General features: G+C 41.5%; 1 protein-coding gene across 1 annotated transcript; it reads right to left on the minus strand.

The window, feature by feature from the left end:
• Nucleotides 1-14,785: 14,785 nt before the first annotated feature.
• xkr9 (XK related 9) lies at nucleotides 14,786-17,893 on the minus strand. Its single transcript, XM_086151259.1, has 4 exons — nucleotides 17,807-17,893; nucleotides 16,943-17,385; nucleotides 16,627-16,841; nucleotides 14,786-16,537 (listed from the first exon to the last, which is right to left on the minus strand). Exons 2-4 carry the CDS (start codon nucleotides 17,257-17,259, stop codon nucleotides 15,909-15,911), a joined length of 1,161 nt encoding a protein of 386 aa, XP_086007385.1. The 5' UTR covers nucleotides 17,260-17,385; nucleotides 17,807-17,893; the 3' UTR covers nucleotides 14,786-15,908.
• Nucleotides 17,894-20,623: the final 2,730 nt, after the last annotated feature.

Genomic DNA, 20,623 nt, shown 5'->3' on the forward strand with positions numbered 1-20,623 from the left:
TACTCTGCCTTCTTGACTGAGGAACCATGTCTCTGGGATGTGTGTGTCCGGCCTGTCCTGCATCTCTGGGGGAAATCGGGAATGATTGCTGCCATTTCCGCTCACTTTGGCGGCTTGAGTCGGGGGAGCAAGCTAATGCTGATAATTGCCACATTTCAAAACTACTGGAATTTGTCGGACTCCCACCCAAACCCTGTCCTGTCCCCCTTTCAGGTTCTGTGTTCCTAGCATAAGAGCAGAGTGTGTGTCAGTGTAGATTCAGGTCTAGACTTTGAGACACTCCAGATACCGCCGCTGTAGTTGTTTGGGGAGGGCTGATCAGGAACTACAGGGCTTTTGCTTATAAGACCAAACCCCCAGACAGTAAACGGCATAGCAACAAGTATATTAGACTTCACCAAAGCAATTTGAAATCATTTTGAATGTGTAATTATTATTTGTTTATTCAAATGAAACAGAGCACGGTTGCCAGCTTGTGCTTTAAAACAGCCAAAAGCATCATTATGAAGAGATAATTCAGTGTACAGTGACGTTGACTGATCCGCCCCAACCTATTCAACATGACACAAGGCTTGACTCCTGACCCTCCCTGTGATTTACGTGGCCCCAGGAAGCCGGGTCTATTTGAGGGCCGGGCAAAGAATGAAAGTGTTAACAGTGGGAGAATGGTGGAGCTGAAGGCCAAGTTATGAGTTTTCTCAGCTGAGTGCCCAGCTTTGGGGATCGGAGGTGTTTTCATCTGAGAGCAGTAAAAGATGGGTGGAAGCAGGCGAAGGATGGTGTGTGTGTGTGTGTGTGTGTGTGTGTGTGTGTGTGTGTGTGTGTGTGTGTGTGTGTGTGTGTGTGTGTGTGTGTGTGTGTGTGTGTGTGTGTGTGTGAGGGAGGGAGGGGGGAGTATGTGGAGCCCACAGGCTTGAACTCCACAGCTGAACCAGTGACCCTGACCATCCATCAGTGAAGGGCTGTGACAAGGCAGGGGTATGTGACAGGAGGGGGCAGAGGCAGTGAGGGCTGGTGATGGGTAAAAGGGACTGAGGGGCTATAATGGGCTTTGGGACATAGGAGGGGCCGGTCACTGGGGAGAGAAGCAAGGAAAGGGGATGCCGGTGTGCTATGGCGTGGGTTAATTGGCTGCGAAAGAGGGAGAGATTGCTGGTTGGTAGATGAAACAATGAAATAGGTGTCTTTGATAAAATACTCCTCTCATTGTAAACTTGGCTTATCAGCTCACTAACAAAAATAAATTCACTGAAGGACGTTAATTATTTTAAAGTGGCTGAAATATATTTGTCAAAGTAATAAACTAAGCCACACTGGTCTAAACCAAACTAAACAAAAAGCATCTGTAATTTCCTCGAAGTAGTTGTGTATTTTCTGAGGTAAATTATCGCTCCACAACGGTAATGGAAACATCAAATGAATTATTGATGAAATTCCACAGGTGACACTGTATCCACTGGCAATATTAACGTGGCAGCTTTGTGTTTTAAAAGAAAAAACAATCTGGTAGATTTTGAATTTTTTTTTTTAGCTCCGGAATCGGGCCGTCGCTCCTCGAACAATAAATGGTCACAGATATGCCAAAGATATTGTAAAGAACAATGTTCTTCTTTGAAAAGGATTCTGAAAGCAAAATGGAAAACCCTCTTCACGTTTGTGTTACACAGTTTCCACTTTTGTAAGATTCAGCCGGAGTGAGACCGAACCCCCCCTCCCCCACCCCCTCCCCGCTCAGGCTCTTACTGCCAGCGTCTTTCAGCTGTTGCCCAAGACTCACTGTCATTTGGCTTCACTCACACAATGCATGGCCAATGGGTAGACTTGATCTCAGCATCCGTCCTCAAAGGGGCACTGGCCCCCAGCCAGACAGCCTGAGCCGGGGCCCCTTGTGCTCTAAAAGACCAGAGCAACTCTAATGGTTAACTTTGGATAGAGCCTTGAGGAATATGGGGGAAGGGAAGTCATTTTATTATGATCTAGTTTGGAACTCCATAACACATGTTCCGATTTCATGAGGGGCCAAAGATGGAGCCTCACGTCGGCGGCATTAGCAGTTATAGGGTCGGGAGTGTTGGTCTGCTTGACACTGTAAAATAGGGTTAGGTCCTACGGAGACAGAAGATATGAAGAAGGGGAGGGGGAGGAGGGCGGGGTTCGAGGCCCTCTGAGTTAGGTTATGGCACTGCAGCGTGGACAAATCCATGAGCAAGCGAAACCACTGTTTTAAATAGCAGGTATCTGGTGTCAGCGTGTCCTGGGAGAGGCCCTCTCTATCAATATGTTCCTTTGCCCTTGTCTGCTCCTGATATCTTTATCTTGTCAGGACCTCTGCTGTATGTTCCACCTCAACGGCTTCAGTCTGCACTCGCGTCGCACAGATGGAGTGCCGCTGCTTGGCCCGCTACAGGCCCTCAGGGCTGGGGAGTAGAACGGGAGTGTGAAGTGCGATGTGTGTGTGTGTGTGTGTGTGTGTGTGTGAGTGAGTGCGGAAGGCATCCTTATATCAACCTGTAGTCTGCAGGGGCCTCATTACACAAACGCCAATGCAGAAGCTTTTAGAAGGTAATTAGACCATTATAGATAGCTGAGGGACTAAATGAACGCTCCCAGTGTCCTCTGAATAATTGAGATGTTAAAATGAGCAGCTTATTTCAGCAAGTAATACAGTTAGGGATGATCCCTCAACACACTTCCACACATATACATAATTTGAGAATGAAACAATTAAACAACTGCATGTGAAGAAGTAATGATATCCATTTGATTAGTGTAAAATAAAGAGAATTCAAATACTCTTTTATTATCAATCCAGTGTGATTGGAGTATATTAGACAACGTGTCCTCTGTGACACACATACATGTATACACGATACATATGCCATTTTTACAGTTTACATCTCCATGTTAAGGTGGGAAGGAAAAAGGGGAGGGTCACTGAGGAGGTCATGTGTCACTACGTGGCCGTCCTCCCTGCAGGGCGGACTCTTGCTCCCAATCTACCTGGAGGGACAGCTAATTTGGACCCTGCCTGACAGGCGGGTCAGGAGCACGCCTTGAATTTATATTTGCCGGCCTGGCGGCGTTTGTCCAGCTGCATGCTCATCTGTCTTCCTTTCACTTTCTTTTTATACAACCTTCGGTAACGTGATATATTTAGATGAAGTTTAATTTCCCAGGATACTTTTTATATCAATCACATGTTGCCCTTTGATATCAGTGTTTATGCAAAAGCAACAAAGCTCATGCGCAGGAAGTTTGTCAAATATTGCTTCTATAAATCTTGCGATCATCAATGCCATATTCCACAGGCTGGTATGTCCTGTCTGACCCACCGGCGCCTGCTTAATATATAATTTCTCTCGCTCTTCCTCTGTCTTCTCCTTTCACTTATCATCTCTTGCAGCGACTTGCAGCCGTGTGTGTGTTTGACAGAAAGTGAGGGGAACTCACGACCTAGTGAATTTGTGATTATAATAGCAGTTGGTTACCTGCTCTCATATGATACCCTGACAGCCTGCTTGGGCAGATGGCTATTACTTTCCAGTTGTGAAAATCAAGCTTATACAAACACAGCCAGGACCGAGACGCTCTAGACCTAGTGGCCTATCCCTCTCACAGATAGTGTAAGTTGGTACGTGTGTTTGTGTGTGTGTGTGTGTGTGTGTGTGTGTGTGTGTGTGTGTGTGTGTGTGTGTGTGTGTGTGTGTATGTTCGGTGTCTGTTTGATAGAGCTGGTTCTCTGGCGTCTGTCATGCACAGCTTATCCTGTGGAAATCATTAAGCAGGAGCACTAGGCCGTCACTTCCTGGCAAAGCATGCGAATGAGATGAAGAGCTTTATCACTCTCCAGGACAGGTGGGAACATTAATATCAGAACTGAAAAGCAGTTTTCAGCACTCAACGGGCTCATTTTCACTTGCTTCAAGTTATGAGGAAGAATCAAGTATTTCCTTCCTTTTATAGAAACGCTATCAATGCAAATAATATTTTTTAAAGTGCATGCGTTCCTTGTTTTTATATCCTCTATCACTCTCGAACACAATAGTCCAGAATTGATTTTTACATAACCAACAAGCATCTATAATTTTCCGGTTTCATTAATCGAGGCCACTTCATTTTAGGTATGAAACCTGAACTTCTCACTGTCTTGAAATTCAATAGTCCTTTTAGTGTCAAGATTGACCCTGTCCTGCTGCCTCTCTCATGGAATCTGCTGTCATGTGAGTCCGTTGTCCAAAACCGCCAAGATTATTGATCTCTCACTCTTCTTGGTGAGGCATTTACTGTACCCCATTCTGCTGCGCACCAGAGTGCTGAGCGCTTTTATGTGGAGACGATCGATAATTTTGTAGCTTAGTGAAATATTTAGAGACATAGAAATTTCTACAGTGCAGTCGTCACATTATTATTATTACTTTTATTATTATTATTATTAGTGTTTGTAGTAGTAGTAGTAGTATTACTGTTATTATCATTATTGTGGTTATTAGTAATGACATTCGTAATTATAATTATAACAATAATACTCATAATAATCATTATTATGATTATTATTATTATTTCATTGGTTACTTTACATTACTATAATGGAATTTTTGCAAACTTATTTTAAATCGAACTGATATCTTATTTATTATTTTATTACATATATGCACGTGTCTATATTATATATAATTCTGGGTTTTATTCATCCTGTATCCCTGTATTTACTTTACAACATGAAAAGGGAGCTGCTGTAAAATTCGAACGAATTACTGCAGGAAACAGTTTGAATAACGATCACTATCATCTGTTTGCAGTTCATTTTCTCGTACGTTTAGTCGTTTTACTTTACGGGGGAAATCAAGTGATGTTTCACGGTAAACATATTTATAAAACAATAAAAAAATAATTTTAACGCCGATAAATGTGTCATTCGGAGCAGTGATAAACTCCGGTCTAGATTTCAAACCCAGGAAATGGGGGTTCGATTGAAATGATTTCTGCCTTGGTTTTAGTTTTATGTAGTTTTTAGTTTTACGGTAGGGATTTTTTTTCCAAAGTATACATCATTTTTTTCAGGTTAATATTTAAGGCATAATTATTAGATGTCTTTACGCTGTTGTTTTTTCCATGGAACGAGCCACAGGCTTGTTTTAAAGCAGTGCATTCGTTCAACCGAACAGTTTTATTATTAAAAGCGTCATTAAACAGAAAACCGGCTGATTGACGAGTCGGATCGCCCCCCCCTTCTTTCTCTCTCTTGTTTCTCGGGCGTTCCCCGTAGGTTCGAGGCCCTAGAGCCCCCCATCCCGCACTCCCCACTCCCGCACGTTGTGCGCACTTTCACGTATAAATAGCGCCATCTACTGGCCGCCGGTCAGGCGGCTCTCAGACGGCGGAGCCCTTGCAGTCGCTCTTTGTTCCGCAGAAACGAACCAGCCGCGGCTCCTGTATTTATTTCACTTACAAACACACGCCCTGCCTTTTTTTTAATTTTTACCGTTATATTTATATTTAAGCTGATTAGCTGCGAAATAGAAAGTCTATATCGACGGATCATTTGTATCTACAAGACAACAAAAGTAGTTTAAATGCCATTTTAAGCTGGAATTTTATACATATATGTACACTGCTCAAAAAAATAAAGGGAACACTTAAAAAACACATCCTAGATCTAAATGAATGAAATATTCTTATGAAATACTTTGCTCTTTACACAGTTGAATGTGCTGACAACAAAATCACACAAAAATGATCAATGAAAATCAAATGTATTAACCCATGGAGGTCTGGATTAGGAATCACACTCAAAATTAAAGTGTAAAAACACACTCCAGGCTGATCCAACTTTGATGTAATGTCCTTAAAACAAGTCAAAATGAATCTGTGTTGCTTCCTGAGTGGACACTATGATTTCACAGAAGTGTGATTGACTTGGAGTTACATTGTGTTGTTCAAGTGTTCCCTTTATTTTTTTGAGCAGTATATATATATATAAATAAAACCGTAAATTAATTCCATACTCTCTTTAGATGTTTCCATGCGATTAATCAGCTTATCAGTGAGGATCCTTGAAGATGATGTTTGAAAAAATAACATTTTGTCAGAGGACATGGCAAATAATGTCAGCGAGTGGGATCATCTACTGGTCATCTTAAAGAATCCTAAATACTGTCTATTGTTGGGTGAACAAATATTCTCTGGGACAAAATATTTACTTTAATGCCTGTGTTTTGCAGCAAAAAGGAAGCAACGAAGGGGCCCATAAGCAACACAAGCCAAACAGTCCAGAATGGAGCTCCATAATAATGTTGATAATATACCAGTGTGTGTTTGTAGGGGAAATCCCAGAAGTTCCTGCCTGAACCCAGAGCCCTCTTGGCAGGCATGGACCAAGAATGCTTGGGGCCCCTGGGCTTGGAGATGTAGACACCCCCTTCTTCCCCCATCCCTTCCCCATCAATGAAAAAAAAAAAATTTCAGCATCACATATCTGACCCTCGATAGATCTCTTCTTCCACCCTTTGTGTTTTGAGTTTTATTATAAGTAGTAGTAGTGTTGCTATTGTTTTATTCACTTCCCCTTTTTCCAGAACCGTCAGTAAAAAATTACATTTGTCAATTATCCAGAGCGTAGACAATGAAGCACAAAGAAAGTCCCTGAGAGCTGGAATAAATTATAATTCGGTAACAAGAAAATCATTGTTCTCTGAAAATTAAAAACAAACGCCTTATTAAACTGGATTTGTCATTTCAAATATCAGATTACTTTTAACTATCGGGGCTGCAGTCAATCATAAGATATGTATGGTAGGAGTGATCTGCGTTCCTATCAGAAAACGAGTTTTATTTTTTTTTCCTAGTTCCACAGAACAAGCCACTTTAGTCCATCTTCCTGTTGTGGTTTCCTCCTCTTTCTTTTATATCATTTGACTTAAACCCAAGTATCTCCATGTTTTTTTTTCCAGCTTGGGTAGACGGGTCATCTATAAAACAGCCCTTCACCGGTCAGCTTTCCCCCTTCCTCACCTCTGACCGCACTGCTGTATTTCAAACTTCTCCTTGAAATTTCCACAGATTATCTTCACTCTCAAGCATACCTCTAGCAGGGCAGGATAAAAAAAAAACAAAACTACCTCTAAATGTAATATGTTGACCATCTTCCCCCTGACCCTTCTTTTTCTTGGCTGCTCCTTCGGCCTTTTGGGTTTAGATGTAAATAGTTTGACTGGTGCAAGAGGGGGAACACATCCCGCTGACTGCAACACTGCACATGCTAATAAGAGAGGACCAGTGGGATACTTTTTAAAACGGGGGAGACGGTGATGTCATCAGAGTGTTTTATCAGAGCTGGGATCAGAGTTGGGGGGTGGGGGGTGAGGTTTCCTCTGGTTGAGGCTCTGGGGCCCAAGAGTGAACCCGGGGCTTTGCCAAGGAGCCTGTTTAAGGAGATTACTCAGTCACCACACCTTTGTTGCATTATGGCCCAGAGTGAAAGGCCGTGCACTTTGAGTGTCCCGAGGAGACGCTGCACTGACAGCTGCCCGACACCCAAACAGACGTGGACAGACATCTCCCTGCAACCTAGCCCATTTCTATATTTGGAAGTATTTCATTTCTGGTCCTTTCAAAGAAGTTAAAACCAGCTGTTAAATCTAACTTCCTTGCGTTAATGTGCTACTTGCTTGGGTAGTCTGGAGCACCATGGCATCATAGAAGCAACTGAAATGTTTGAAGTGACAGAAAAGATGGTGAGATTAATTACTCCAAAGTACTTTCATTGTTTTTTTTATATCTATATTTGTGTCCTTTTAATGTATCGACGGTTGATTTGTGCGAAAAACAAAATATTTGCCTTTCGCTGTTTCATTCATCTGAGTATTACTAAAAATGCATTAAATGTTGAATAATTTGATATCTATTGTAGGTGACAAACATATTAATTTGTTTCAATTATATGAAAAGGAACTGCCCAAAAAATCATTAAAAAGTATTATATTATTTGTACTTTGAAGATAACATGAGTATTTCTTTCCCATCAGATCTATAGCTGTCTCTTAAGTCACCCAGTGAGCACTTTATTGGTATCACACAGACATACTAAATAGTTACTGTAATTTGAGGGCTGCAGCATAAAGACTGGCATGTTTACTGCAATGCTGTATCAGTTACACAGCACTAACTGTTCATGGCAAGTTCATAAAATCAGATAAAACTAAAGACTACCTCATGGTGGTTTCATTGTATGCATTATCAGATCCAATGTGTTTAACGAATTAGAATAAAAAAAAGTGAGAGAGCGACACTGAAAAAAGTCCTTGTGGAAATTATTGATCGTCCAAAATTGAATTAAGTCCTGGTATTTTTGTCATGGTCTGCTAAAAAGAAAGATCCAGTGTTTAGTTACACTAAGAGTCCTCAAACATGTCAAGCCGTGGTGCGGGAAGCTCGGAGCGATTCAAAGATTATTGCACTTACACTCTATAAGCAGCATCAGCAGACACACAACTCGGAGTAAAACTTTACCCCGTTGATCACGGCAAACAAGGAATGAGGTGACGGTCTGAGACTCCCAGCAGGCATGAACAGCCACACAGACTTTGATTTTATTGCCCTGATAAAATGTCCTCTGGGGTCATTTTGACAGGCAGTTGCCCCCTTTTCATGCCCACACTGCAACAGCACAGCGAGATAGCGGACAGAAAAATCACACATCCCATTTCTCACACTGGCCTGTCTTTCTTATTCTCCCCAAATGCGTTTTATGGACATTTCCCCTGTTCAGTGCAGATGGGTTAAATATTACATCAAAGCAACTTTAATCTTTCACAGTACCTCTCACATTTCTCCTCAGTATCAAGTTCAAAACTAGTGCAGGCTGCATTTTTACAGTAGATTTAATGGATCAATGTCCATAATCACATTAGCACTGGCTTAATGTATAACAAATTTCACCGTACCGGCATCAAAGACCTGACCTCTTGTTATAATCAGGCATGGCATCCTTTCCTCCACTCGAGATCACTGGGCCTTCTGATACTGGCTGAAACAGAAAATTGTCAAAGCAGCGATAAGCTGCGCTGTATGCAGCTCGCAGAGCAGCCACAGGGGAGAACCCCCCCCGTTGTCATGTCACAGTCGCATATGCACCCCCCTCTTACTTTCAGGGAGCATGTTGATAATCCCCTCCTTTGGCTCCTATCGCAAACCTTTCAGCGGGAATTCGGATAAAAGAAAACATTTTCTCACGCAGCCTCACGCCGCTAGAATTTGTCATTCCGAACACGACACAACCAACAAGAGTGAGGAAACTTACTTGTGAGGAGAAAAAGGACACATGATGTATGATAGTTGAATGAAAACTTTTTTTTTTCTTTTCTTTTTAAGAACTTGTGTCCTCACTCACCACTTCCTTTTTAAAACCTACAGGCCATCAATGAATAATACAAATTAGCGAAGGATTCAAACAGACAAACTGCAGACAAAGTAGAATTGATGGCTTCCACTGAGCAGCAAAGGGAACGGGCCATGACGTAAAAGGAAAAACATGTCGGTTTCTCCCCGCCAGGTTAATCAAGACAAGCTTCCTCTGAAAAAAAGGAAAAAAAATGTATGTGTGTGTGTGTGTGTGTGTGTGTGTGTGTTTGATTGCATTCCAGTGTATTTTGTGTGTGAATGTATGTATGCATGAACCCATTTCTCATTCATAATATGCAATCTTATTTTACGGTTGATTGTTTTTGCTATACATATGCAGAATGCATGCCCATTTTCTTCGACCAAGCAAAGCATAAATAAACAGGAATACTCTATAATCCATCATTCTGTGTGCTATGGGAGCGTGCCCAACATAAACATGGCTTCTGTTTTCTATCTGTATATAGTTCTGTGCATGTGTGTGAAAGCAAGAGAAGAAAGAGTGTGACTGTGTGTGAGGGCTAGGATGGGTAGCACTATTATGTTAGTGTTCACTGATTCTCCATGACTGTGAAACATAAACCTCCCGCACTAAATGAGGATTATACAAATGAGTTTCCTCTTTCCTTTTTGTTTTGTGAGGCCTGATGCCTGGATAAGATGCAGGGGGATGAGAGGACTCTTTGCTCATTACACCATCACCGCTTTCAAGTCTTTTTGCCTCCGACGTAAGATTGCAAAAGAGTGATAGGACGGTACGCTTGTAATACATCCTCTTATATGGGGTTACTTTATCAACGATTTGAATAGCGGACATGATGTATAACATACTGCTGATTGTAGTCGTATTTTGCGATTTGGATTATTACCTTGTTAAAGTCCTTACTGACCCTAACCACACGTTTACTCACCGTGTAATTACAGCAAGCTGAGAAAACTAATGAGTTAAGGGTTTTAACCATGTTATGTTTTGATAACAGTGAGGTCAATGTCTAGTCAGGTCGGTCTCTTGATTCACCATTTTTGTCCAGATTTAAATATCTTAACAGCTGGATTGCCACACCGCACTGCATACCCATAACTGCGGCCACAGGATGAATATGATCTCATCGCTACTCCTCCATCACTGCCAGGTTTGGGTTTGAATGAAATCTCCTTTCAAATAACTTGTAAATAATTTCCAAAATGTTTTATCCCTACCAAATTGACACAAGCCTAATTATGAGGTAAACTGTGTGATGGCGGTTGTAAACTAATTAATATCTTCCAGATGAGATGAATTCTGATGTTTTAACATGATTTGGGGGGATTTTGCAGAAAACAAATCCTATTAATTCATACAACTACATTCCATTTCTTTGGACACAATTTTTGACACAGGCTGTCCCGTTTGGATTCTGTATCGTGCCTATGTGCGCAACAGGCAACCACTCCAACGCCAAACCTTTGTGTGCTGAATTTGGGTCTTAGGATTGAGTACAAAACTATCAAATCGCACTCCTGCCTCTCTGAGTTGAATTGTCAGTGAACATAGAGAAAAGACTGCATTTGCATTACTAAGTAACAGCATGTAAAATGTCCTCGTGTCACATAAATCTATCTAGTGAATGAACTGCGTTCAATGGTGGTGGCAAAGCTAAAACACAATTCAACCAGAGGGATCTTTCAAAGTAACGTATTGGAGGGCAAAACTTTTTGACATTCTGCAAATATCAGATAATGCATAATTGTGCCCCTCTAAATTGTAATTTAATTTTGACATGTTGATTTCAAGGCAATTTCCCAAAAAAGGGTTGCCTCAAAGCCTTTAGGGAGTAAAGAAATATTCTACAGCTGATGCATGGTGTTTCTCCTGCAGGTAATTGATGCCATATGTCAAATATAAGGCACGGCAAACTTTATCTACAGTATTATCTACAGTATTTTAAGCCTAGATTTATCTCCTGGTTCTGCACTTGCCACACTATTCCAGCAGCTACTCTGATATACACAATCCAAACTTCAACAATGGCAGGGTTATTTCACTGCGCTCCATACCTTTAGAATACTTTCATTCGCTGCATCAGGGTTTTATTTACAGAACATGATGAGCAATGCAATGCCATGCTCTGATCAAACACCATTCCGCCGCACTGAATTATTCTTAGCCAGCTCTCCAATCTGTCAATGACCAAACCTATTTGTTAGTCTAGAGTGACCGCAGTGATTAAAGAAACTTGCTGCAGAAAAAAATTGAACTTTTATCACCCCCTCCCACCTTCCGCTACATTCAGGGGAGGCGGAGGGGCTGTCCAAAAAGGAGGCGAAGCTTCCATAACAGAATGAGCCAGGCAGACATGCACAGATCGCCAACGATGCTAATGCATCTGAGGCACTCGTGCAGCCGTACAGTCATAATAATTAAAGACATACAGCATTTCAGGGCTTCATTAATCATGGTTTATATGGACTTTGAAGCCCTAATGAAAAACAGCCTGCCTCTCTAGGTTTATTGTGTCTGTACAAATTGTGGGGATGGTGGATGCCAGCATTGCCCCTCTCTGACCGATTGTGCAGGATGCAGTGAGAGAAAACAAAAAGATAAGATTCGGTGACGGTTGTTGAGGGGAGTCAAAGGTCAGGGGTGTTTATGTAAAAGTAAAGCAGTCTTCAGTCAAATCGTCCTCAGCTGCAAGTCTTTATTCGGTTTTTCTTTGTCTTATTTGTGTACGATAGCATGTACTAACTGGCCTTTAGCACATGATTTTGTCCTTGGCTGTGCAAAATCAAGATATTACTGCACCAGAGAATGGTTTTGCACTGTCAGGGACAATGATGTTTGAGTTGCTATTAGTTTGTCAGTTTCTCACTATGCTCCCCAGTCCTTCTGGAGGTGCATTACAGTGAGATCAGAGTGAGAGATTACTGGGTATTATGCTCTCAGTGCCAGAAGTGGAAATTACAGCAAGGTTGTGAACGCCAGCGTTCTCTCTGCTTGTTTTCACCTAGAGGGAAGGAGGTAATGCTTTACTCAACATGTTCCATGCCAATGGATTGTGATGGGTCCCTGGCAGTGCTATTAGGGTGAGTCACAGCCAAAATTATAGCTAAGGACTCCAGCCTGGGACACATGCATCTTCTCCCAATAAAAGTCCCCTTGGCAGGTTTACATCGCATTAGTGCTGAAACCAAGGACATGTAGGAGAAGGGGGAGAGAGGGGAGCATCCATCATGTGAAATGCAAAGGGTGAAGTCATTTTGTTTTCTCTCTTATGAGGAGTCAAAGAGAGATCTCTTTATGCAGGTGCGAAGGGGTTCGTTTGGATCCGAATGTGAAGCATCTTCAACCTATTTCAATTTCATTTGCTATAAAGAAATGTATATATAGCCTCAGCATTCTTTAAGTATCTTCTTCTCCTTGGCTGGCTTCTCTGACCTTCTCTCCAAAACATCGAACATGCGCTGTTACTCTGATGGACTCAATCGCGATTCTATCCATCCTGGTCATTCCCAAAGTGAACCTCAGTATCTTCACCTCTGTGACCTCCAGCTCTGCCTCCTGTCTTTTCGTCATTGTTACTGTTTCTTGGACATACAGCATCGCTGGTCTCACCACTGTCTTGTACAACTTTCCTTAAGAATACAAATTGAAAAAGACATTTAATGAAAGAGACCTTGAGTTAGAAAGTCACTTGCATCTCTACAGTAAAAGTGTTACATGAGGCGTCTACCTGCCAAAGACTCATTTCCTCCACACTGCAACTCCTTTCCTAAATTCCCTATTCAATGGACCGACTCCGACGGAGTACAACTGACAGTTGGAAGTTAAAGAGACCCCTTGATGTAAACAAACTGAAAAGCTGTAAGACTGCCGAAATTAAAAGAAGAAGGTGAACGGTCGCACTTATTTTAGAGCCAACAACCATCAGCCATACTGGATCCTGCGGTTAGTCAGAATTCCTCCCAGGTGAACTCACACCAGGTCTGTAAAACATGGCCCCTCCCCCTCCTGCCCCGGCTGTAGAAGACATACCATCCTGTGATATCCAGCTTGTCACACACAATATTTCACTGGTAGTCAAAACAAACTTAGTAACCAACGTTTTTTTCTAATGAGCTCATCCATAACATTCATTCTTATCATTGCAGGGAGAGATGAGAGTGAGAATGAAATGCTAAGACACTTGTGATGATGAGTGATAAAGGACTGAGGAAGCAGCGCCTTATATATGTGATTTCGTTCTGGGTTACTGAAACCATGGTGCCGTCATGCACTTGGTTGGATATGAATCAATACATTAAGAAAATATTGTTCCTTATTTCCACAAAGAATGAATTACAGGAATCTTACTGTTAAAACAGTGAGACGAAAGGTTTCTGAAGGAGCCCGCTTAGAGCTTCAAGATACAATGTCAACAAATATTCTTCAAGAGGCTCTCACCTACTCACACTTCTGGCAGACCGCAGGGATAGTTTGGTGACCGGAGAAAACAGAGTTTGACAAGACATCTGTTTTGATCGATGAAAGACTTGAGAAAAAGTATACTAGATAAATGTGAAAATAGTTCCAACTTGCGGATGAAACTTCTCCTCTGTCTCAGAAAATTTCCCCCCATGTTTTCCCACAGAAGAAATAGGAGATTAAAGAAAGACAGCCTGGACAATACCGCCATCCTGTGTTTAATACACGCATTACATGTCTGTGTAAGAACAAATAGCATATCAAAAGATTCAAGAGTCAAAGCGTTTATTGTCACATGCACAGTGGCGAAACGTGTAAAAAAAATGGAGAAATATATTTCCCCATACAATAAAATTCTTACTTTGCTGTTGGCAGAGCATTTAGATATGTATCGATAAGAAATAATGACAGTGTAAACATTACATTATTACATTACATTACATTACATTGCATTTGGCAGACGCTTTTATCCAAAGCGACTTACAATAGAGGACATAGGGACTGCAAATACACTTGCAAGTAAACATTATTATAAATGTGAACAGTGTTGGCAGCGCAATAAGACATTTGAGTGCAGCTTGGTGTGCAACTCACAAAGTGAAAATGCAAGGATGAGTGCAGTTTAAATGGGCAGTAGTTCCATGTGCAGATGAGCGCAGCACTGGTTGTGCTGCATGTAAGGTGCAGAAAAAAAAAAGAATGAGTGTCATCTTATTAAGCGTCTGATCGCTGTCGGGTAGAATGAGCTGTTTAGTCGAGTCATTCTACATTTCACCTTCCTGTACATCCGGCTGGGGAGCAGGGGTGGGAACTGTTCATGTTGAGGTTGGGTGTGGTCCTTGGCGATGGAGCCAGCTCTCCTGCAGACTCTGCGATGAAAATAAACCTCTCAAATGAAACCTACCTGACCTGTTAAACATTTACGAAAACAGACTGAACATATTAGTCACACTTATTTTATTGCACCTATATAAAATTGCTTTTAAGAGGTAGAAACACATATGTGCACATAGTACATTCAAAATATATATTCTTATACAAAACAACTGAACAAAAAGAGCTTTTCCTACTTTCAAAAAACTGAAAGGAAGGTAGTAAATGTAACCTGTGCATTATATAGCCTTTGCCATGTGATTATGAACGTGGACGTGATTGGGAGGAATGGTCCCCCCCCCATATGAACTCGAGCGGTGTTCTGTTACTGGACTTCTGTGCTCATCATGAACTGTCCATAACAAACACCATGTTCAGACATAAAGGTGTACAAGTGTGCACCTGACACTAGCACACCTTAGGCCACGGTCCAAAGATTGACTTTGTGGCCATATCAACGGGCCGGAGGCCGCACATTCTGGACACTCGGGTGAAGAGGGGCAGAGCTGTCAACTGATCACCACCTAGTGGTGATCTGGCTCCGATGTCGAGGGAGGACGCCGGTCAGATCTGACAGACCCAGACGCATTGTGAGGGTCTGTTTGGAATGTCTGGCAGAGTAACTTGTCAGAAAGAGTTTTAACTCCCATCTCTGGAAGAGTTTTTAGAACATTATTTGAAATTCTTTGGGGATTGAGACCGTTATATAAATAATAAATAAATTAATCTTTCTCACAAAGTTATTCTTTTATCATCTATACCTCTTATCTTGCACTCTGGGTCCAACATGCAGAGTACACCCTAGATGAGTCCATGCCAGGGCCAAATGTAGAGACATACAATCATTCACCCTCTCATTCACACATCTGGGCAAGTTGAGGTTCTCCAGTGAATGTACTGCATGTTTTTAGATTGTGGGAGGAGACTGGAAAACCCAGAGGAAAACCCACGCAGACACAGGGAGAACACGAAAACCTTACATAGAAAGGCTCCCGGTCGGAATCAAACCAGAGACCTTCTTGCTTTTCGGCGCCTCCGTGACGCCTCTTTCTCATGAACGGTTCGACTAATATCGCGCTGGATTTCCTTGTGAAACAGAGAAAGAAAGTATTCCTCGAACCGAGAATTGAAGAAATGTCTGCTACGCGGTTGTAAAAAGAAAAATGTATGATAATAAAAGAGGAACAAAATTCCATTAAGGTTGTAAAAATTGTCTAATTTTCCTTGTGGTATCTGCTTCCATCCCCAGACCGTCTACCCCATCTGCCTGACCTGAATTCCCTCTGGGGTGCAGGCGCCGGTAATATAGCACAAGAAACACCAGCCCCAGTGCTAAACCTACCACAATCACACCACTGACTGTAAAAATCCCAATGTCTGTCTGCAACTCTGGCTGCACAAAAAACATGATTAACGGTGCTGTAATGTTTATAAGGGAATGGACAAAGTAATAGATGGTCATGGGTACTTTGGTGTCCTGTCCTTTAACGTTGAAAAAGGTAAACGTGAGGATGACTCCTACTACTGCCCGGTAGAGTAGCTCAACTCTTATAGACTTGCAGAAGTTGGTGCGAAGGATGTTTGCCCATATCGTACTCAGCAGCCAGATGATGGCGATCCCTATCAGGCTGTAAGCGCTCAGCATGAGAAAGAGGCTGTAGCTAAGGATGATGCTGGTGATTGTACAGAGTTTGTAGAGGAAGTAAACCAGGGTTGGTAGGCCCGAGGGCATCTCCTTGACATCGGGTAGAGATCTGCGCATGCAACGGCGATAGTCCACCAGGGCCCAGGAAATATTTAAGTAGGAAAAGATTATTGAAAAATCTGAAAGACAGATAAAAAACCAAAATGAATCAGGTGATTTTGACATCGATATAACGCATAAATGGTGTGTTTCACATACTCATACATACACGTCATGACTGAGCACTCATCATGGCCAAGCACAATGTACATCTGCAGTAGGAGCTGAGGGACACTCTCTAAAAAAGCCTCAAACAGTTTTAGGTAGCTCAGGTCAGTTGCATCGCAGAACAGACGATGATGCTTTGCTCGCCTCTCTCCAGGGGTGTCGCACTCTTTCTTAGTCCACACGACACCGAAAGCTGTTTTCAGCAGGAGGTAATACCTAAGCAGCCAAAGACAATGAGACACACCACAGCAATTATATTACGTTGACATAGGCGTCTCCTGAACCAGTCCTCCATGCTGTTACCACCTTAGTCACACCTTGTGAGAACACCTATGCAGAGAAGATGAAGCCTTGCGATGTTACTCGTACACATTCCTGAAATAGTTGGTTGTCCATATGTGTTTATCAGGGCATTTTCCTTATCATCCTCGTACCAGACATAACTGAAAATGTGTGTCACCAACACCCCGGCCAGAACAAAGACCACAGTTAGTCCAGCCCATGCGTAATGTTTTTCTTGAAAATATTTTAAAGCCAATCCAGTATCGATGAGAATGTCCGCAATGTACAAGATAAGTCCAACAGCGGTTAAAACCCATCGAAATTTTGTGTATCGAGAGTCTCCTTCATGCATTGTGATCCCGGTTAAAAAGTAAGGTATATCTCTTCTCCTTGGCTTTTTCTCTGACGTCGCTCTCGATAATTATATCTCTCGACAATTATATCTGTGACACCAGCAGTTCAGATGTTTTCGATCCACCTGTGGGACAGAGACATTCTTTTATTTTCATATTTTCCAAGCGCAGACACTTTTAATGATAATGATTACATGTAGTAGCTTAAATAACAGTGAAAAATGTTTGCCTGTCAGTGATAAACACTCGATTTTCTTGAGGTCTGATCATATCCATTGGACATTCAAAGCAGCAACTATGGAAGAATGTGTTATATTTTTCTCTCTATCGGTGAACCGCATTGTAAACCAATACATTTAAAATCTTGGTCAGACTGAAACACAGCTCCATGTCGCAGACCAAAAACGTAATGACAATCATGACTTCATGACTTTGTGAATTCCTTCTTCATCTAGTTGAGATCAAATCTTAATCCTTTCACAATGCCCCAATTACTGAGTAAATCAAAAATAAAAAATATGTAAGGAAGGCAGCAAATTTACTTACAAGTAAAGTTTGTCCATGACAGAGAGCTGTGCCCTGGATCCAGCCCAGCGCTTAGGCATTTACCCACAGCAGTCTTCGGTGTCTTCGTTGAGACTACTGACAGGCTCCACCTTATCAAAACCATTAAACCAACATAGTTATTGCATAATGGAGGCTGCATGCAAGCGTGACCAAGTGACAGATCACATGTTGCCCCTCCTTCAGTCATCAGGGCAATGTTTTTAAATTTATTTTTTAATTTACTGATTGATAGTTCAATATCATACAGCGATGACGTCACAGAAATATCGCTAAGCGTATCTAATAGATCTATTAAACATGGATCATGGTGAAAATGAAAGCTGTGATACTCAACCTGAGATAAATAGATAAATACAGATTATTACATAAAGACGTTACAAGGCAGGTTTGTTGACCATATAACTGATTAGGAACGGCAGTGAGTGACATTATTTGAGTTTCAACAGTAACACTGATAGAACACAGTTCAAACATATGAGGCCATTGAAAAAGGCATCGTGACAGTGAAATACATACATTCCAAAACCTGCGTCGCCTCAGGCCTTTTTTTTGAAATAATATTCCTCGAGATTTTCCAACCATCAAGGTCCTCATCAGGCAAATATGAATGTAATTACACTAATGCTTCCCATGCTCTCAAGGACATTTTGAATTCTGCCCAGCAGATAGAAAGGGGGGGTCTTTGTTCCCCTTTAATAGTGTTAGCTGACTAACATTCGCACACAAGTACAGTGCTGCCAAAGCAAGTGGAGAATATCGCGATATATGCGCTGGTCAAACTCGACCCTTTTCCTCTCTGGTGTTATTTGTGATGGCAAAAACAAACAGAATCACCAAAAATCTTATAACTGAGATATTTCATTTGATACAACAAATGTCCCGTTCAAACATGGTCAAGCTGAGAAATGAAATCCACTAACAATTTTAACTTGATGGTTACCATTATGAGAGATTAGTGACATGGATGCTCCACTTAGAGGTGTTTAAAATGGATCCGTATTCTAATTGTTATGCGGAAGATTATTTTTACTATATTTCACTGGACTACAATTTTCTCCCACACTGTGACAGAGGAGACATTATTAGATAATCACATTCAGTAGCTCTATCAATGCGGAATTATAAATAAAGATGTCACTGTGCTCCACATATGCCAGTAATACAAGAGCTTGTTGAATTCTTTAACTTTTGCATGAGGTTTCCTGTAAACTGTTTGTGGACTATCTTGCAATGAGTCAGTTACAGGAAATGGTGCCATTTTCTGTGACATGTCAGTCAGTTCACATTTTCAATAACCTCTCAGAGAATGCAGGCACGGAACCAGAGGAATGCATCTGCAGCCTGGAGTCTTGTTCTCCTGGCCTGGAGACGGTCACAGAGCTGCCAAATTATGCTCCGCTTCATCCTCCTAAACTGTGTCCATCTGGATTGTTTTTGGCAACTGGATTATTTGTCTAAAACAGTGGATGTAATAACTGTGACATCACTCAGCTGGTTTATGAACTCTATTTTGATGCCTTGGGCCCCGCATTTTGTCCTTCACAGTTTTTTACCTTTTCCCTACAACCAGAGATGTCCATATTTAGATAAGTGTTAAGATGAGTGTGTTTCGTAGAGAAAGGGTGGCTCTCGAGGAGACAGCTTGGTCAAGATTTGTCGGACACTTGAATTGGAACTAGTCTGACACCATATTATCCCAGATAACCTCTGCAGACCATAAACGGTATGAGTAAGTAAAATTAGCTTATGGACATAAAAAAATAATACTCATGTGGAAGTGCTTTGCATTTTCCTTTTGTCTGACAAACATCAAGGGTTGCATCCCGTGCAAAATTGGCCTTTGTGCCACTTGAATTTCTGACCCGAGTGAATATTTCTCTAATGTGCTCATGGTCTCAGTAGGTTCATGTCACCATTGGATTTAACACAGGGTGATGTTCTCTGAGTAAATGGCAGAGCGTGATTTGGGCTTGGTTTTGTACTGAATGACAAATTATGACACTAAAATGATCTATGCTCACCACCACCCTCTTAAAGACCCCCTCCAGTCAAAACTGTTTTTCTTCTTCTTCCTGCAGTCAGATGTTTGAGCTAAGCTGTGTGGAAAAATATTTTTTCGGAATCCAACACCAGAGGAACGATTTCACATTCACTTAAAATCAGATTTTAAGAGGCGTGGATAGAAGCAGGATTTAGGGTCTGAGATGTAATGAGGACGATTCTGATTCAGATCCCGGCCGCAAATTTTGCAGAAATGAATCTCGTGGAGTTCTGGAGCAACAAAAAACACTTTTAAATGAGATTTAAGTAATGATTTGCAGTAGCTGCTTGAAGTGATCACATGAAAACAGGCTTGAACAAATAGTCCCTCGATCAGAGCTAAAGGTGATGTCATTTGGATAATGTAAACAAAGCACATGTGATGACAGAAGATGTTTTAGACATATAGCATGAAGAGGTATTCCTCCTTGTTATTTTAGAACAACAAAAAAAGTCTGCAGGAAATCTCATACAAATAAAAAGGAAAAGAAAAATAAAGTTATATTTAAACCATTATAGTTTCCATATCTCTGACTTCTTCTGCCACATTTAGGACATTATACAGGGAATGGGGTATCACCATCATGCATCTACTAAAAATTGCCCATTATGTCAAGAGAACGCTCTAAAATGTATTTAAAGTCATATGAATTAAAGTTCATGGATCTGGGTCAAAGTTGCTGCGCAAAGCAGGTACAGATCTTGCAAGAGCCTCTGTCCTGTTGACGAGCAACACTGTCTCCTGACTGCGGGGGA

Source organism: Fistularia commersonii, chromosome 8, assembly GCF_037954325.1.
Source record: "Fistularia commersonii isolate RoL2024-O1a breed Wild chromosome 8, RoL_Fcom_v1.0, whole genome shotgun sequence".
NCBI classification, from domain to species: Eukaryota; Metazoa; Chordata; class Actinopteri; order Syngnathiformes; family Fistulariidae; genus Fistularia; species Fistularia commersonii.